Raw genomic sequence first — 20,020 nt, forward strand, 5'->3', positions numbered from 1 at the left:
AACTAAAACGCAACCCCAAATCCACAATCGTACCTTAAATCGACAATATGTGCAGACAATTAGAGACAAAGAGGAAGGAAAGACACAGTTATGAAATATGAAAACTAATGCATAAATACACACATTTTATACAAATACACAAATGGCACAAAAAAGACTAACAAAAATGACCAAATGCAGCTGTTGTTTTTTTACCCGTTTCTCTCCTTTACCTTCACCTTGCTGATGATACATTTCATCCTAATAATTTTATACAATTAAAATCCATGCAAAAAAAAAAAAAAAAAAAAGAACACAGATGTGTTTCAATAAATCAGAATGTTATTATGAAATGTAGTTCACAAATTCAGTTTAAAAAGTAGAGCTTCTGTTTAACATAGATTCATTACACACACTATGACTGCAGACTGATCCAGAATGTAGCTTGCAAATAGTGTCTGCGGGAGACAGACACCAGCAGAAGGAAGATGAATTATTTTAAATGTTTCTGTACTGATTATGAACTGACCTGGTGTCCCAGATCATCACTGATTGTAGAAACTTCACAGTGAGCCTCAAGCACTTTGGATTCTGTGCTTCTCCTTTCTTCCACCTTGATCCAAATGAAATGCAGTCTTTACTTTTTTTTTTTTTTTGAAAAGAGGACTTTGGACCACTGAGCAACAGGCCATCCTTTCTTCTCCATTCCCTGCAAATAAAACCTGCCCCTGGAAAGGCTTATCGGAGAAAATGCTACAGTTGGGGTTCATGTCCTGGATATGTCTGTTTTCTCACCTTCTGAATCTCCCCAAAACTCTTGAATGAGCTTTGCTCTGAATGCTACAGTTTTCCAGGTTAGTTTTCCATAAACGTTTGTCCTTCCACTTTCATTAGTATACTTTCCGATACATCACTTTGTTATTAACCTGGCTTCTTTAACAGCAACCTTCTGTGTCTATGACTTTTTTCCCCACACAAATGTGTACACCTTTGTATAACAATATCCTATTAAGAAATACATTTTAGTTAGTTATAAAGTTCTAAAATTTGAGTTTTTGTCAAATGATGAGCTTCATTGAATTTAACAGAAATATATCACTTTGTGTGTAATGAATCTATTGCATGGACTTTCCTATGATATTTAATGGTTTTGAAAATGCATTTGTAAACCATCCCACCCCTAATGACAGAGGTCATCTTGCTTGGTTCTGTTTTTTTAATATGGACTTTTGCTGTGGAACACATATGATGCAATATTCAAACAAATATTAACCCAAAAACTAATAAAATCAAAAGTAAATGAGTACTTCATGTGTCAGTATACATTCCCTTTTTGGTTTCATTATTCCCCCCCAAAATATTCATGTTTTTCTATAGTTATATAGAATCGCAGAAATCCAAATATACCATGTGAGTTATTCTCTCTGTATCTCACTTTCATGATAAAAGAAAACAGTGGAAATCTACGAACAATAAAAAAAGTCAAGCACATGAAATAATATAGCTGCTTGTATTCCACACACTACAGTATAAGAAAGTTGATACATAAATGAACAAATTTTGCTGTGACTTTAATGCCACATTCATTGCTAAACACTGTATTTTTTCACTACATGAACCTTTACAATACAGATTTGAGGTATATCGAGATGAAATGTCTACAGATGCCTTGCTTGTTGTAAAGCTACCCTGGTGGGAGGGACCAGGGAAGAGGATTCAGATGGGCAGGGAGCAAAGCTGGTGGGTTTCACTGGAAAAGTTGAAAATTCTCCAACTATTGGCTGTAGGGAGAGTGGGTGGAACATATTTTGTAAACAGTCAAATACAGACTCACAAACTATAAAGTACACAAAAATATCTCTGACTGGAGTGTTTGTATAACAAGAAAAGACCTTTTCAGATAATGTTAACTCAAAAGTAGGTTAAAATAAATAAATGCATTAATAAAATTGTGGTGGTAAAAGTACAAATACTAAGAGTTATTTTAATGGTATACGTCTACACTAAAGAGACTCTCCCAGGGCCAGCCCAAGGTATAAGTGAACTTGAGTTTTCTAAAATATATGTTGGTAAATGCACAGTTTGTATAAACACTAAGAAAAACAACACATTTATTGAAGGGTCTCTCACCAGCAACATAGTTTAAAGCCTATTCAATCATTTATATCACTTATATCTAAGTAGGGAACAGATTTTATCTAACTTTCTAGCTTAGATGAGATGTTTTTTTTTTTTTTTAATACACACCGTTTTAAGACTGAATAAAACATTTACCAAATAATTTTGGGAAGTTTAAGAATATCTGTTTCCATGTTATTCTCTAATACTGTAAAATACTATTTTTATATCCTTTTAATCAATAGATATTTGTTTACAGTTGTCATGTATTCCATTGTGGAAAATTAAATATAAATGTTAAGTAATAAGGAATATCCTTCCTGATTGTTTATAGTGACACATTATAGTGTGCTATCTTCAAGTTTGGAATAAAAATGAATGACAATATGCCTTTCTTTTGTTTTGTTTTATAAACAAATTCTGAAACCAAACTTAGAGTCATACCGAATAAGTCAGGAAATAAAACCCCTAAATGGATCATGAGGTGGCTTCTGTAATGCTATAAAAGCCTGATCTGTGATTTTTAATATGCTCTGTGTCGATACAAAACCTTTGCAGATGTATGCAGTTTCCAAAAAAAAAGCTTAATAACTGCTCTCTCTCCAATTAATTATGCTACATGTTTATATATGATCCTCAGCTTAGGCTGCAGGACTTTATGTTATGTTCGTATGAGACCAAAATGAACAAGAATGACAACAGCTTTAGCTGGACTGTATGCTAGTGCTTTGGTGTTCCAACCATCCACAAAAAATAGAATTTTTCTTTTAAACCTCTCAGTTTTTCATCAAAGTAATAAATGTACCTTTGATCAGCTTATAGACATGTAGACAACTGACAAGGAAATTGTATAAACAGGTATATGGAAAATTTAATTTTTGGCACTTTTGGTAACCGTTAGCACAGCTTTAAAAAAAGTGGCCAATCATGAACAAGAAAAATTGGAGTCAGAGGGAAGATGATGGAATTTACCCAACATGTGCACTCCAAATGATCTGCTGTTCTGTTTCAGGGCTTAATAGAGCCTTGGGCTGGCTCCGGTGGCTTCCTATTAGCATCCTATTTAGATGGCATGTATACCTCCATTTTACAGAGATCAGAGCAGTCCAACCCTCTGGTGGAAGGAAAAAGGCACTCAACTCTTCCCACATTACAAACACATTGCAGTGTTTGCAATGCAGCGCAACTGCTCTGTGAAACCTCTGCACATCCACCACATCTAGCTAGTTTTATTTATGGTTGTGTTTTTATTTAATTAAATTTTTTTTTTGCTGTTTTCTGTTTGTTTTGTTTTGTGTGCCTGTATGTTTGTGTTTGTTTTTCTGTGTGCATGCCCGGGTTTCATCACAAACACAGCGAGCTTGATGCTGCTTTGGTATCAGCAGCTGTGTCACAGTCCACATCATTCTGCAACAAAGAAATGTTTCCATTTCTCCTTCTCTTTTTCTCACTTCTGAACTGCAAACGCCTGCACTAACAAGCTCTGCAAATCTGTAGAAAAAACACAACAGGTAATGTAGGAATATGATCTAAATATATCCTTTAATCCTCACAGATGTTCTGAGATGCTTGCTGCCTCCACTGCCACACCCGCGTTCCCCCTCTCTGAACCTCCTCCTTTATATGATTATCTCCCGCTTGAAGATGCTACACAACAAGTGGCTTTGCCCACATAAAAATGTAAAAAGACACTTAAAAAATGAGCCAAAGAACATAAACAGCAGAGGAATGCAGCGACAGTCCAGTTCAAAGAAGATTAGAGATCAAGGAAGAGGTCCTTCACATCCAGAGAGTCCATTGATTCCACACGTATTCACAGATATGCACAGTCTTTCCACTTGTGATATCCCTTCCTTGTCTGTGCATAGCATCAGTTTGTGACATGTTGATTTGTCTTGTTTCCTAATCTAAACATTTTTTTTTACATATTATCAAGAAAGTGCTTCTATACATATAATTTCAGCACAACATAGCACAATAGCCACAAGAGTGTGTCTATAGTACTAATTTTACCCGCATCAGTATTTGAGGAAGAGGGGAAAACTTGAACAAAAGACACAGCAAAGGGGGGGGGGGGTAGAAGTAGAGTAGATAAATAGGGAATAGATAATACAGAGAAGAGGATGAAATTAAAGATTATTTACAGTTTTTCATGTTCATCTGTGTTTTTCTGAGGTACGGAGCTGGCATCGGGCCTGTATTAGTGCTCGCAAATTGAAAGTTGTGATGAAAAGAAGCAGAAAAGATGGCGACGGAGCAAAGCTGCATCTGTTCTCTGATTATCATGAAAGAGGCAAACATCATTGGCACTCTGAATCCTGTATTGTGACATTTGACCTCTGTGTTTGGCCACTAGAACAGAGCAGACCCGCCCTCCGTCCCTCCTTCGCCCCACTACACTATAGGGAGGACACCTTTTTTTTGGTTGTGTGGAGTGCCGTCCCACTTTGATTGTTCTCCTTTTGGTAACCTGAATATAACCTCTCATATGGCAGCATAGCCGCACAATGAGCACTTGGAAGCAAACATTCAAATAGTATCAAAGGGTTTGTTGACAAGAGCTGTAATCATATGGATTCACCATCAAAGTGTGTGTGAAAGCTACACTATGGTGCTTGTTTGGATATTGTTTCTATAAAGTAGGCAGATTTTTGTTTGCAATACCTAATCAAAACCCATTTAGATTTATTTTTTAACAGGGCATTATAATTATCTCTCCACCAAAAAGCCTGGAGAGTAATGCATGTTACTTTCTTTAGCTGTTTACACAATAAGCACAGCTATATCGGGTATGTTTCTATATTAGGCATCAGTAGAAAAGGATGATGCATTAGCCTCTTGAAGAAGTCTCCCATTTCACCAGGGGATATATTAACCACTACCTGAATTGGGTGGAATAGAAAGGGATATGGAGTGGGTGAGGGGCAATCTTTGGAAATGTGCTGCAGCCAAAGCCTTCTATGACAGAGCATATATTTTCTTCCTATATTAATGCTCCAACACAAACCTTCAATTCAGTGCAGATTGATTTTCTTTGGTTTTCATTTGGAAAGTTTAAAGCTACATATTCTTTGGTTTTAAGGAGACTTATTTCAAAATGCAAGTCAGCCCATTTGGAAAGGATGTTCAAATGTAAAAGAAAACACATAGTACATTCCATTCATTGGTACAAGAGGAGCAAATGAGATCCAAGGAAGAGTGCTGAACCTGCACACTCAAAGAACTCTACAGAACAGCAGTTTTTAAACACTGGTTTATAAATTAGGGGGAAAAAAAGAAAAATTAAATTATCCCTCTTTAGCCATCAGGCTTTGGAGAACGTGTTTGCAGACGAGGTGCCGGGCTGGATTGGGGATGCGCTGTTGGTGCTGCTGCTGTTTCCGTGGGGAGCATGGACATGGCCATGGCCGTGCACGCCATGACTGTGCTCCTCTGGGTCCCAGCGCTCTGGACAGCGGCGCCGTGAGTTCATGAAGAAGTTGGAGACGGTGGAGAGCTCCAAGCCCAGCTGCTGAGAGATGGTGAGCTGCATCTCTTTGGAGGGGCGACGGTTCTCTCTAAAGATGGCCACAAGGGTGCGACGCTGCAGGTCTGTGAAGACCAGCCGCTGCTTCTTTGGCACCTGGCTGCGCTCCCGTCCCCGGTCTTCCTCCTTGCGTTTACATGCTAGATATAAAAAAGGAAAGAGATTACGTTAAAAGAGATACCAACATGCATTAATAGGTTTGTATGTGCATAAAGAAAGTGAATTAACAGATTCAGAATGCCTTTATTGTCATTATATGTGGTACAATGGAATTAAAAGCCATCAATATCAGTGCACAATATAACAATATAAAGAAAAATATGATATATATGCAATGTACGATGTAAACATGTGTACATCAGAGTAAAGTTAAGTCTTAAGACTTTAATGTAGTGTATATAATAGCAAAGAAAATGTCAAATCTGATGAAAAAAGTAATAAATATATATTATATAAATATATAATATATTACAGCTTTAGTGCAGGGCTGAAAGCAGACAATTTAAAAAATATACCCTTCATAATACAGCCCATACTTTCTTAGAATTTAGAGGTAACCTGTCAGCACTAATTTCCTGGAACTTACCTGATACTTTCTGGAACTCACTAAATGCTTATAAGGATTTAACAGATTCTAATATAGAATTTAAAGGCATACTGTGGACTTTGTGGCCTAAAACGTTGATGCATAAGAGTTATTTTATATGATTCTTCAGCCCAATATCATTGAAAACAAAAAAAATGCAACCACTTTTGGAATTTATTTAATCATATTTAGTTACTTTAACGCAATTGTTTCATGTTAGCAGGGTGGAAGATAAAAAATTGTGTTAAAGTAACCAAATATAATTAAGTAAATACCAAAAGTGGTTGCATCTTTTTTTTTTTTTTTTTTTATTGTACAGCGCTCGACACTATCAATGCTATGAGCCGGGCTCCTCACTTGAACTACTGAACCAGCTCATATGGCCAGCTCATATGACCTGGAAGAACATATAGCTTCATGGCCCCAGGCTCTTATATAGTCATGGAGCTAAGGGTTTTGCTCTACTGTTTTTTCTGCTGGATTGACTCCTGGTCATGGCTGAGGCAAGGAAAAGGTTTAAACCTTCTGAGGAGCAGAGGCGTAGCCAGAAAATCCTAATAGGGGGGCCCAGTCAATAACCAATGAACATTGAGGGGTGGCCGAAAGGCACCAGAACCTCAGGGTCAATCTACACTGTTCCAACAGGAACAAGCACAACATCCATATTTTCTAAATAAAAGCCAAATTACTTTTATCAAAGGTCATTCTGCTAAAAAAATATATATTTAAATCTTCTAATATCCACATTTAATGAATTTTTATGTTATTATTAAAGTAGTTATTTATCTATGATTTCACTGAAGACTCCTAGATGACTTGCAGAGGCACATTTTCTCTTTACCCCAAATATTTCAAAATTTAGTTCTGAAAAGAGCATGAATTCTGTATCATCTTTAATGTTTGTATATTGATGTGCATAATTAAAAGGTGTTTCTGTTGTCAAGTATTTGTTAATATATACAAAATTTAAATGTTTGATAAGTTTGAACATTCCCCTTCAGGGTATTACTGATGCCACTGTCTGTATTAGAGGGAAAAAATGGTCAGGGGAAAATGATTGGCTAAGGGTGGCCATGGCCACCCCTGGCCCCCCATCTAGCTCCGCCCCTGCTGAGGAGGCTAAAAAGAGAAAATGTGACAGGGTCTGTGCGTGAAGAAAAAGAAGAGTGGATCATGGAAAGGAGTTGGCTTTGGCGCAGGCTGAAAAGAAGCCAGATGTAAAACCGATTCTCATTTCTCAACTTTATTATTAGACTGGTAATTTAACACTTAGCTCCTAATATACAGCCATATATTTTTGTTAATATTTTCAATGTTTAAAAGAAGCAAAATACTGACAGAGAAAGTTAGCAGACTACAAACAAAAGCTACTAGGGGAGCTAGACGTGAAAGTTACCAGGCTAGCGCCCCTAGTGGCCAAAACTACACGTTGTGCCTTTAAATGAAACTTACTCAGAAATTATTGTTCCCTTTCCTTAAACTTAGTTTCAATCATTTTAACAGAACTTACTGAAAGAAATCATTCATGCATCTTTTGCATCAAGTTAAGAAACTTTACTGATCAATTCCCCAGAACATGGAGTATCATTGCCAATAACTAACTGTTTATTTTCTAAAACTTGTAAAAAAAAAAAATAATAATAATAATAAAAAAAGGTTTTTGGCCTATCCTTATGAAATATTAAATCTTAAGCGACATCAAAGTACAGTCTGGTTCTAGGACTGAAAGTCCTAGAGGGTTCAATTAAATTATTTTGCATGTTTTGGCGAAAATAACACAAAAATGATTTACATTATAATACCACTCAATAGACACATCCTCCACTCCTTTAGGTGTCAGTTCCATGAACATTCAAGAAATTCCCCTTTAATAGGAGAGCAAATGTCAAAATTGTCAAATTCAAGGCTCAAATTCTTGAATTGGTATGGTTTCCATCAAAACTTTTTTCTTTCACTTAACTTTCTCTCAAAATGCTTTGGCATAATACTCTGTAACAACTTCTTTAACAACATGCATGCTCATCATGTCACAATCTGATGGATGGCTGCAAACTTAAGTATTTTAACACAATGCAGATATGGTGTATTCAGAAGGAAATCTGCATTTTTTTGTATCTGTTATGCTAAGCATGCATCAACATTAGAAACATTAAAGCCAATAAAAAGGAAGAACATGACTAGAATGTTGTTTAGTGGTTCAAATGGCCCAGTTTAAATTTGGAAATCAAAAGAAAGGCAGTAAATTCAAGTGGTGTTGGGTGAAGATTTTGGATTTTTTTTTATAGGCATTGCAAGCAGGAGATTTAAAAAATACATTTAGTAATTTATAAATGATAAATAAAATGTAGCAGTTTTATTTTTTTTTTTATTAACAAGTAGTCTGAGGTTGAGATCTATTTACAACAAGTTAGTTAAATGTGATTTCTGCCACCCAAAATAAGGCAAAGCCTGTCTTTAAAGAAGGAGGTTATGGATTTGTCTGGAGTGTTTTGATCGTGGGTCGGTGTGGCTGTGCGTGTGTGCGTCTTGCTGAAACCGGAGGAGCGTGATGTGAAATGCTGACAAAGAGAAGCGGATTGCCGCGCTGCCTGGATGCACCGTCAGTAGTGCGGGGCTCGGCTCTGGCTGTGTAGACTGGAGGGAGTCTGTTCTGTTCTGCTGCCCTAAAAAGCTGCAATGATCGATTTTCCGCGGTTTTCTCCTGAACACGTGGTCCAGTAATCAGGGCTCCCTTCCCCACCCGATCGATCCGCATCGATCTCCTCGAGCGAGGTGCATGAAAGTGTGATGGTTTGTGTGTGAGTGTATAGGTGGGGGCGCGTGCGTTGGCGCGCCTTTGTGACAGACAGATGAGAAGAAATTGTTTATCTGTGGAGGAACAAAGGAGGTGAGGCGGGAAAAGAGTGGCAGCCATCCAGTCTGTGAGCTCTCAAACGAGTCACTGGTTATTAAAATAAAAAAAAAAAGATATGAAATGTTCTTAGGAGACAGAGTTAAGACTAAGAGGATCAGGGAGGATCCCAGGCTAAGATGCCTGTGTGCATACGAGGACCAGAGGAAATGAGGAGAAGATTAAAGGGGAAAGCAGTGGGGCTGGATGCAGTGTGCAGCTGGAGTACATGCAAATGATTGATGACTTTACAGCAGGTAAAGGCAATGGCTGTAAAACGATCTGAATGTGAGATAGGGATCAATGTGAGTGTGCACATGCATATCTGTTTTGCGTATTTGCTAGTGTTTATCCTTTAAGAAAAGTCTAAAATCAGAAACATTTCTCCTCACTTAGATGCAGCCATGTAGGCTACCTCTGTCTTCCAGTTTCCTACTTGACTGTTTTCCTCTTGTTGTTTTCTCTATTTTTTTCTCTCAATTGTTTTAATTTGCCCCCAGATTGATAGCCCCCCATATTGATTGATCCTCACTTCAGAACCATTTCATGGAACGTTTATTCAATGGGTTCGGGCCCAGCCTTGCCAGAATTTCCTGCAGGCTCTCCCTAAGTGCTGTCTCAAACCAAACTCAATACTCTCTAATGTAATGACTGAATTCTAGTGCTAATATAGTGATAATTTAATATGTAATGCCTGTTTGCGAACAAATTGTGCTACTGGCCATTTTACAACGCCAACACCAATCTGGTTCTCCTCTGTGAGCCAATGAGAGCAGCTCAGAGGCCCATGGTAGGAACACAATGAAACCGTGATCATAACTAAGCAAAACTTGAAACTAACCACAAGAATGGAGGCTGGTCAGAGCACATTTCAGTTAATCAATAGGTTCCTTTTCAAATGAGACCCCTTCAGTCTCTGAACAAGCAGAGGATAGCACAACAGGGAAGATGGGGGATGCTCATTAGAGGGACCTCTCTTGAGACAAGAACCAAACAGTTATAGGCTATCTTTAACTACCTTGTTACCAAATCAGTTACACTGAAGAGACCAAAGGCAGTCTCAAGTGGCTCTTGCACTTTACGTCTTTATTATAATATCCAAGTGTCAACAATGGCAAAGATTATAAGGCAACAGCCACTTCAGTCTAGTCTCATCTCCTGCTGATCCCTCATCAAGCTTGTTCCTATAAAGCAACAATACCTTGTGACTGAGGTGTTGGCTGAAGGTTTTCCTGCAGCTTTGATCAGTTTAACTATTCTCATGGAGCTGTGTCTGTTCCCCCATATAAAAAATAACTCTTAGTAAAGAATGTGGAATTGTGATTAAAAAGAGCAAGGGGCCACTGAAAAAAATATATTTTTCAGTATTTAACATCTATTTAATTATATTTACTTACATTAAACATTTTTTTTATGTCCTACCCTGTTAAAACCAGAAAAACAAAAAGACATTTAATAGTGATTACATGGTTACAACCATGCTGGGGTCAATCAACCTGAACTGGTTTGTTTTGGCTAAGTTTCAATGGGACCTATGAGTTTAGAAAAAAATACAATTTTAACATGATTCTCTAAAATAAAGACAAGCATTGTGCAATCTTAAATAGAAATAAAAATAAATCTATGTACATCCAGAATATGAATAAACAATGATGCTGATGTTCAAAATATGTTGATGTGTACATAGATTTTTGAAATGTTATTTCTTCTATTGCAGGAAACATTTGTGAAGCTCATCATGCTTTGAGGCTAATGTTTTGTGATTAAATTAGAGTAGCATTGTCTTCTAAACGTTTTTAATCTAAAAATTGGACTCATAGGTCAGATCACAGGAAAATCTTGCTCTTTCTTATGAAAACATATTTATAGCAAGGTCTTGAAGCTCAAATATCCCTATGATATGGCTAATAGTGATAACAAAAAGTAACAAAATAAGAAGTTAAAAGAAAAATAAGGGAGATGTTTAAAATGGTACTGATTTTATATTTTTCAAAAAAATAACTGCGATCTAACTGAAAAAGCAAGTTTAGGTATTAAGAGAGAGCAGCACTGATTCCAGGACTCTGTTGTTACACCTTCAGCAAGTGGAATAGCAGTCCTGCATGATGAACTTTGCTTCAATAACTTAAGTTCTTATTGTGAATGTCATTGTTGAATAGAAAAATAACAACTTGCCATAAACCCAACTGTAAAAAAAAAATTAGAGCTTTAAAATCAAGATATTGAAAACATTCTGCTAATTAAAATCTTTAACATGTTCCTGTTTGAGTACATTTAACTTAAACCTTTAGATTACTATGGTTGTGTGTTAATTAATCATAACTTAAATTACTTAATAAAGAACAATTTAACTGAAATAAGGAAGTACTCCTGCAGGTTTTGACAAAAAGATCCCATTTGTTAGTTGGCAGTGTGTATGGCCGGTCCTGCAACACAATTAGGGAGGTTGCTGATGGATTTAATGGGGACTGTTTAATGTTGCTTGAAAGATGTTAATGCCAAATTTCTATCACAATGGTGCTGTTCATATAAAGAAACAACATTCTAAATGCTACTTGTTGGTACAAGACCATAAATATAAAATTCACTCGCAAGTAGATGTCTTAATATCTTTGTCTGAACAGTGAAAGAGAAGGAAACAAAGCTTTGCTTATAAGTTCATAAAATAAAAAACTATAGTAAGTGAAACGCTTTGAATGGGCATAATTAAATATATTAATTAAACTGAAATCCAATTGGAGACGTACAACATAAAAAATACATTTCTGAGAACTTGATATTTTCATTATATTAAAATTAAATTTTGCAACTTATTCAGCTTACAGTGCAGACAAAAAGTGGAAGGACTCTTAACACCCCCCCCCCCCCCCCCCCCCCCCCAAAAAAAAAAAACACCACTGATTAATTTACATTTGTTAAACAGCTTGGAACACAGCTGGACATCAAGTGTATGAACGTCATTGTATGTCAAGACACTCCCTCACTTCGGCATGTTTTAAAATTCTGCATATGCAAGAAAATACATGATATCGTTGGGTATGAACTACGTCTCCTGGGGTTTCAGTGACATTGAAGAGAGATGAAAGCTTGAAAGTGGAATTGAGCCAAATGGAAAGGTCCTTTATATGTTTTCCCAAAAGCAGCAGCCACAAGAACCACTAATTATACTTAATAACGTATGCATGTGCAATTTGCATCATTTTAACATTTAAAAGTAAGGTGTGTGTATGTGTGTGTGTGTTGGAGTGTTGATGGGCCATGTGAGGCAGACGGTGAACTAACCGCACCGTGCTGCTGATAGTCGACGCCTGGACGGAGGGATGAGATCGGGCTTTGTGTGCGGTGAGACGGGCCCTCTCCCGCCCTGGACGGACTACTGCGGGCGAGAAACAGTTTGGTGTCAATCACTCTCTGTCACACCCCTTCAGATATACGATTATTGATTATATTGATCATGTGCATATGGGCCTATTCATTGCCTAGAGTTAAAACGCCTCGGTGCCTCCTCTCACCTATCCGTAGCAGAGCAGCGGTGGAAGCCAAGCCGTCCTTTTTTATCCCTTTTTCTCATCTAATTGATTCGAATTGGCTTATTTGGAGGCTGTCATTTATTTCCCTGTGAAAATCCCATGTTTTCGTGTTTAAGCGAGTGATCGGCAGCTTTTTAGCACATCAGTTATTGACTTGCAGCCTGTAAAGCTTCCGAGGAGATTTGAGCGACTTTGTTAACGACCCAAATCGCCATTTTTAAAATGTCACGGCTTAAAAGAATCGCAGCGGGTATGGATGGAGATTTATTAAAATGAAGAAAATCAGTAATTTTAACTTTTGAAAAACAACAAAATTAAAGAAAACTAAAAAAAAAAGAAGCATAGAAACAAAGGGAGGCGATTTATAGCCTACTATTTCTGCCCTCGTTGAAATTAGGCAGTATTTTTTTTTTATTAAAGAATAAAATACATCTTTTTTTCTTTTCTTTTTTTACAAAAATATGAAAATAATTTTTATGAAAACATCGAAAGTCACTAAACACTACTTGACATCCGTTTTGAGGGAGCAATTTTAGGTTGAAAATTATCATACCCCCCGGACAACTTGAAAAAAATATATTTATTTATTTATTTATTTTCACCTAAAAGGCTTGCTTCCTCTCTAAATGTTACTATGTTAGACAACAACTTTGAAAACCGGACTTAAAAAAAACATAAACAAAATATTAGATTGACCTATTCCTTTCAAACATATTAAGACATAAAGACTGTCCGACGAATTTCTGCGCTGTTAGTTAATTTTGAGCGCGTTTCCGGAGACGCTAAAAACACTTTTGGGGATATGAGGCCTCTTTGGGACTCATTTATCAATGCACCGTATTAACGACAACGATAAAAAATACACGTTTGAGCAGATTGTGATTTATGATCAAGTAATAAACATTGCGTATATTATCAACTATCCATTTTTGACTGAACAAAAAGGTTTGTATCCTCACAGCTTATAAGGTCGTAGATTAGAAACTATGTAACATATTTTACATTAACAAGGTGGTGTCTCTGGGAAACAAAAGTTCACACATAAAGTAAAATGTTAAATTAGATACATGCTTCCCAAGCTAAAATTTTCATATATTCACTTTAATATATGAATTTTTAAGGTAAAAAAAACTGTTTACAGGGGGAACTGAAGACTTAACACCAAATTGCACAGGTGTAAATGACAGGGAGCTGTCCTTTCAGCACCACGAAGTTACATCTGAAAGATGAACCAAACTGAATACTATAAGGGCTTTCATCTATTGTTTGATGTTTTGAAATTATATAAATTATTAAATAACAATTTTGCCAAGCACCTCCCAGGTTTAAGTAGCTTGGGACATGATAGTGGAACTTTACAATTACTTTAATTTACTAAACCAGATTTTGATTATGCATTAACCATCAAAATTCTCTTCACAGTTTTATACTTAAGCTTGAACAGACTTATCTGATATCTTTACGAGCTATATATTTTCAGCTTTTGTGAGAATAGCTACTCTAAACATTTTTTGTCTTGCTAAATACATATTGTCCCCATTGTTTTATTTATGTAGTTATTTGTGAACTAATACAGTCATCTAGTCATCAAACATCTAAAACTACATTTTGTGTTAATTTTTTACTGTTAATCTAAAGAAATGTGTTACACCAATGCCTCCTAAACAGAGGGTCAAAGAAGAGGATACACAAAATGCAAGTTAGAGTGAGATGACCAGAAAGCAGAAGTGAATTAAGGCTGGAAGGCTGGTATGGTGCCAGATGAAAAAGAGAAAGAAAAGAAGAAGGAAGGAAAGAGGAAAAGAATATGACAGAGCCGGGGAGAGCAGAGGAGAGAAAATCAATACCGATTCAGAGCGAGTCAGATAAGCCTGAACAATGTATAGTGCAGACACACTCTATAAACCAGTCACACACATGCAGTGTGCATGTGGAGGAACTTACGCAAACACACGGGGAAAAAAGCACTCAGTAAAATGTGCTCCAGTCTTCCATAAAGATGCTTTACAAAACCCATAAGGCATACCCACCTTTAAAATCAAATGACATCACAACCTTGGATTGCTGAGAGGATTCACATGAGCAGAAAGTGCTCATTAGGTGTCGATAGCTAGCTAGATGCTCTGATGCCCTTTGTCTACTGTATGATTCTCTTTGGATCTGATCTTCTAGTGCTTGAGTTGAGAGAATTCCCCCATCCTGCACTGAACCAAATTCTAACGTCTGCGGCTTCATTCAGCAGTAGCAGTCCAGGGCCTGCTAAGCTTGTACTATTGATGTTTCTCAGTATGTTTTGGTTGTAAACAGCAGTTTTTGAAAACCACTTACATGCCCCACGCTGTGATGTTTGGGAAGTAGTACTGGTGTGTGTGGTCCTCGGCGCTTAACCACAGATTTTACTTTGCTTACCAAGAAGATGCTGTTGCAAGTGCTTACACCACCACTCTCATGCCTCTCTCCCCCTTCCTCTCTCTCACTCTCTCTTGCCTCCGTCTCTCTTATACTTATCAATTATTAAGGCTGGTATTGATCCTTCCACTAGCCTGCCTCTATCTGACTGTTCACACAAAGCCCAAACCTGCCAGCCCTCTCTCAATCAATGGCATCTCCTGGCTTCTGCATGGAGCTTCTGCACTTTTTCTCATGTCAGATTTGGTTTTCTCACTTCTAGATTTAAGACGGGCTGACTGAAGTTTTGTACATTCCAATTTTGGTCCATTCTGACTCCTCTGAAAAAAAAAACACTTGCATCAATATTTCATAGCACAAGTATATTTGATGGGCAATAAAAAGGCAGGGAAGGGATGCCTTTGTACATCGTTTGACTTAAAGAATTTATCCTCATGTGTGCCTTTTGGGTGAGTTTGGCAATTCAAACGAGCTTCCTGTCTGTCGCTGGACTAAACAGAGAAAGATTAAAGATATTTTTGTCATGTGCTACAGAAAGGGTGAGCACTGGGGAGTGGGAGAGAAGGGGGTTGGGATGGGGAAAGGGCCTTATTGATCTTCTATGTGCAAAGCCAGGCAAACACTGAAAGGACAGAGCAACACTATTAATAACACTCAAACCCTTGGCACTAATCCTCACCATCTATCTATCTATCTATCTATCTATCTATCTATCTATCGATCATCTAGGCGTTATTCATAAGAGCATGGAGTTTGTGGACAAATAAAGCATGTTCCAAAATAAATGTTACACGCCTTTAGAGTTTCTGCTTCAATAAGGTCTGGATTCTGTTTTGTTTTGTTTTTCTTCTTCATACTATTCCATGTTCCAGATTCCAACTCCCAGTTTCAATCAATATTTCATCAAAACAGGCTACACATACAGTTGGAGGGTGCCATAAATCTGTGGAGGTTGCCAACGTTGGGATTGGATTGGTTTAAAAATATTAGGAATTTTTGTCAGGGCGCCTTCCAATGGGGATGCAGAGAAGTCATCCCTGTAAAGATATTTTCCTAATTATTAGAAATGAATTGCACATTAATGTATTTTGATTCAAGAGATTTTCATTATTGATTAGGTGAAAATGCTCAAATCTTGATCCAGTCTACAGCATTGGTTGCCTGAACCCACTCCATGCATGAAAACACTTCATCTTTCCTCATACAATAAAAAAAATCACCTTAACAACCTAAACCCTAATCCACCTGCTCTTTACTTAGCTTAGATTGTTAACGTTACTTCTATTTGAAAAGCAGGAGAGGATTGTATGGTTATTACGTCTTTCAGTTGTGTTACGGGTATTGATCGGTGTGCCACATTTAAAAAGGAGAGTGGGAACTCGCTTATTGATCAGGCAGTCTGAGGTCACCCCGCTTCTGCCGGCGCAACTAGTTGGCCCCTGTAGCCTCACCACCGCCTGGCGGTGAGAAACAGGCGTCGTGGGAGTATATTCATTTCTTCGTTATTGTGAATCACCTGGGATTAGATATTTCGATCAAAGATATGGATTACATTTTAGTTTACAACAGCGTGTCTAAATGTCAGCCTTCATAGCCCGGTAACTGATCTACTAGGTTTATATGGAGTCAAAATGTTCATGTCTGTTTCAAAACGAGTCGACCCGATATTCCCCAGCCTTCATCATTTCCTTCCCCATTTCCCCCCTCACTTTATTTCATCCCTGCAAACAAAGAAATCAATTACAGCTCACTTTTCCTAAGAATTTAAAAATATTTAAATATTTAAGTCTTAAATCTCCTCTATTTCTAAGGATTCTCCTGACCATCATTTTGATCAACTTAATCTTAAAAATATTATAGATAATGGGACCTGATCCAATTAGCTGAAATGTGCTGAATGGATTATTTTTATGGGCTCATATCCACCAAAAAAATATTTATTTAGGCTTGTATGACGGACTACGAAGTTGTAGAAGACGCCTTTAAATCCGCATCAATAAAGTTGATAATTTTCGTCTACAACAACTAAGGCACAAAATGACAAGCACTCTGGTCTTTAAAAAACTTTTTTTTAGCTGACTGTACCACATGAAAGGTCTTATATTAAACTTTTGAAATAACAAAGGTATAGCGAGGAACACAATAAAAAACAACTGAAAAGTGAGGTAAAAAGACAAAAACTGTAAGGGTCCGAAATGGTAATTGGCCAACTCAATCCTTTGCAACTTTTACTTTTCATATGTGCCTGAATCAACTAAAAAAGAATGAAATGACAAGAAGGTAAAAAGACCATTGCTTTTTTTCTCTCTGCGAAAGCTGCCCTGCAGAGGAGCTGTCTGTGGTGCTGGATTTTAGCTTATGTGCGGCTCTTTCAAACAACCCGTGTGCTGTTTAAAATAAGGTTGTAATGTCATGTCTCTGTTGTTTGAAAATGTAGAATGTGAAAGATGGATGTAGTGAAATGACTGCCTCACCGGCCAGCCGCAGAGCGGACATCCGCTGAAACTCAGGCTCCTGCAGCCACTTCCACATCCTCCTGAACGTCTCCCGGCCTGACTTGAGTTTACTCCAGGGCTTGGGGTTCCGCAGCAGGTCCGACAGGGTGCCTTGCGACCGGCTCAAGATCCGTTGGGCAAAAATAGCCTGCGGAATAGAGTAGCGCTTCAACTCGGCCGTTATCCTTTGAGCCACCTCCTTCGTGTTGATTTCCTCTGCCTGGATCCCCGACCCCGACGCTCCCTGACTGGCTACATGACCGTGCCTCTCCCGATCCATCATCACCGCACCGTTTGCCTGGGAGTGAAGGTGGCTGTGCGGATGGTGGTGCATGCCGTTTAGGTTGGAGATTAAGCCGTGGCCATGCCCCCCTAAACTCCTGGCTAAGTGCTCCTGGTCGCTTCGAGACAGCATGGAGGCGTGAGACTCGAACCCTGACACCGGCGAGAGCATCTTGGTTTCGGTGGAAAGGTGCGTGCTGGGACCGTAGGCGGATAGCGACTGTTGGGAGTTGTGCAGAGATCCAAGCCCGCCGGACAACGGCGACAGCGATCCATGACCCATGCTGGCAACAGACATCTCTTTGGGGTAGTGACTGTATAAGTTGCCCATGGAGGCCAGTCCTCGGTGGTCCTCCCTCATCAGCGTAAAGCTGCCGCTGACGTTCCCGGCGGACAGTCGTTGGTGGGCGGCAGGGTGGTGGTGCGAATGCGGGTGGTGAAACTTATCCGCCACAGTGGATATCGGAGGTAGATGCTGCAGAGGGGTCAGCGTGGTGTAAGTGTTACTAAGGCTCATCCCGGTCTCACACATGCTGATGGATGAATGGAGGTGTCCCGACAAGGCGGATGGGTCCGTCCGGTAATCCCCGCCGGACCCTTCCAGAAGTGAGGCCATGCCGGATACCATGGCCGGTCTCCCACCTGGAGCGTGCGAGACCAGGTTCCGGGGTGTGGAGCTTGGAGACGGAGACGGTCGAGCGTGCGGAGAGCTCATGAGGTCCCCCGGCTGGGAATGCGATGAGACGCTGTGTAAGTTGTCCATGGTGAGCTCCATGGCTGAAGGAGCGAATGTGCGCTTCTCCCACCCTCCCCTCGCTCTCTTTCTGTTCTTCTCACTCGCGTTCGCTCTTGCCTTCCCTTAACCCTCCCGGAGAAATGAAATTACCGATCCGTTTGAACACAAATCCATCGAAAAAAAATTCACCAATCGATTTGAGCCTTTATGAGAGAGGTTTGGTGGTTCACAGAACCGGCAGGCTGTGTGCTCAAACATGTGCTTTGGAGCTTTCTTGGTCTGGATCTCATCTGTGGTCCGACAGCGTAAGCACTTGTGTTTCAGAGGGAAGGGTGCGCGCCTCCGTGTGTTTTTAACGCAGCACGGGCACGAGCAGAAGTTCCTAACGAACTGACTCACGGCGCTGTCAATTCTGGCAAACAATAAAATATTTATTTAGAGTTCTCAGCACGAGAAAGAGCTCCCAGTCTAATATTAATTATAAGATAATTTTAAAATTACTTTTGTCAAGTATATGTTTTTGCCCACAAACACAACCTCCTCCATAACCATTTTCCACCGACTTTTTATTTTATTTTATTTTATTTCCTATATATAAAATTTCTATTCGAATTCCTATCAGAATCACTTTGTTTTCCCACGGACTGTATGGTTTTGCATTTATGCGCTCAGTGATAAACCTGATCGAAGTATTGACTGACAGAGATTAATGAAGGGGCGCGGGAGGGGGAGGGAGGGGGCGATGGAGGTCACAAAGTTAGGATCCCCTACTCTACTATAAGGACCAATGAAAGAGTACCAACTATGTAAAAGTTTTTACAAATCAGAGCGGAATTTAATTTCCCTGAAAATAATTGCGTAGCCATCTCTAGAATATAATTCCTCCATATTTTTGGTTTGTAGATTATTTAAAATAAAGAATAATATCAAAACAAAAGGAACAAAAACAAATATTTTGCTCTACTGTCGAGTCTGGCCCGAAATTTTAATTCCTGCAAATATGAATATAGCTATAAAAGTAACAGAAACAACAATTAGATGGCCGAGTTGTTAGATTTACAGGCAAACAGCAAAGAGTTCAATGATTCATGAAAATCCGCCTTTTTCATCCACAGCCCGTTTATTCTTAATGTTGATTGTGTTTGGTGAGCGCGTCATTTACTGGCCCATCTTAAACGAAAAGAATAAAAAAAAAAAAACTCAAAAGCCATTAAACCTCTTTTAATATATTTTTTAATTGCTTCTAATATTGCTCTCTTGTGCAATATTTCGGAGTAATAAACTGCCAGTCGAAAACGAATAGGCTATCTAAGATGTGAAGGGGGAAAATACGAGTTTCTCATAAAATTTTCACGTTAGTTTATAGATTAAGTGTACATTTGCTTTTTTTATCTATTTATTTATTTTTTTAAAGGCCATTGAACAGTGTCAGATTTTATTTATTCCGTTGCACAAATCTAGGCGGCCTT

At 38.5% G+C, this 20,020-nt stretch overlaps 1 protein-coding gene across 3 annotated transcripts; it reads right to left on the reverse strand.

Annotated features, from left to right (window-relative positions):
• Nucleotides 1–1,181: 1,181 nt before the first annotated feature.
• Nucleotides 1,182–18,866, reverse strand: onecut3b (one cut homeobox 3b). Of its 3 annotated transcripts, none has more exons than XM_038270351.1 (3): nt 17,513–18,866; nt 12,387–12,475; nt 5,422–5,763 (listed from the first exon to the last, which is right to left on the reverse strand). In XM_038270351.1, the coding sequence occupies exons 1-3, from the start codon at nt 18,588–18,590 to the stop codon at nt 5,566–5,568; spliced, it is 1,365 nt and encodes a 454-aa protein (XP_038126279.1). In that variant the 5' UTR covers nt 18,591–18,866; the 3' UTR covers nt 5,422–5,565. The 3 variants fall into 3 exon arrangements, with proteins under 3 accessions (XP_038126270.1, XP_038126279.1, XP_038126287.1); XM_038270359.1 differs by having other exon boundaries at nt 5,624–5,763; nt 12,382–12,475; XM_038270342.1 differs by lacking the exon at nt 12,387–12,475 and having other exon boundaries at nt 1,182–5,763.
• Between the last annotated feature and the right edge of the window lie 1,154 nt (nt 18,867–20,020).

Source organism: Cyprinodon tularosa, unplaced genomic scaffold (assembly GCF_016077235.1).
Source record: "Cyprinodon tularosa strain WSP-4 unplaced genomic scaffold, ASM1607723v1 ctg12, whole genome shotgun sequence".
Lineage (NCBI taxonomy): Eukaryota > Metazoa > Chordata > Actinopteri > Cyprinodontiformes > Cyprinodontidae > Cyprinodon > Cyprinodon tularosa.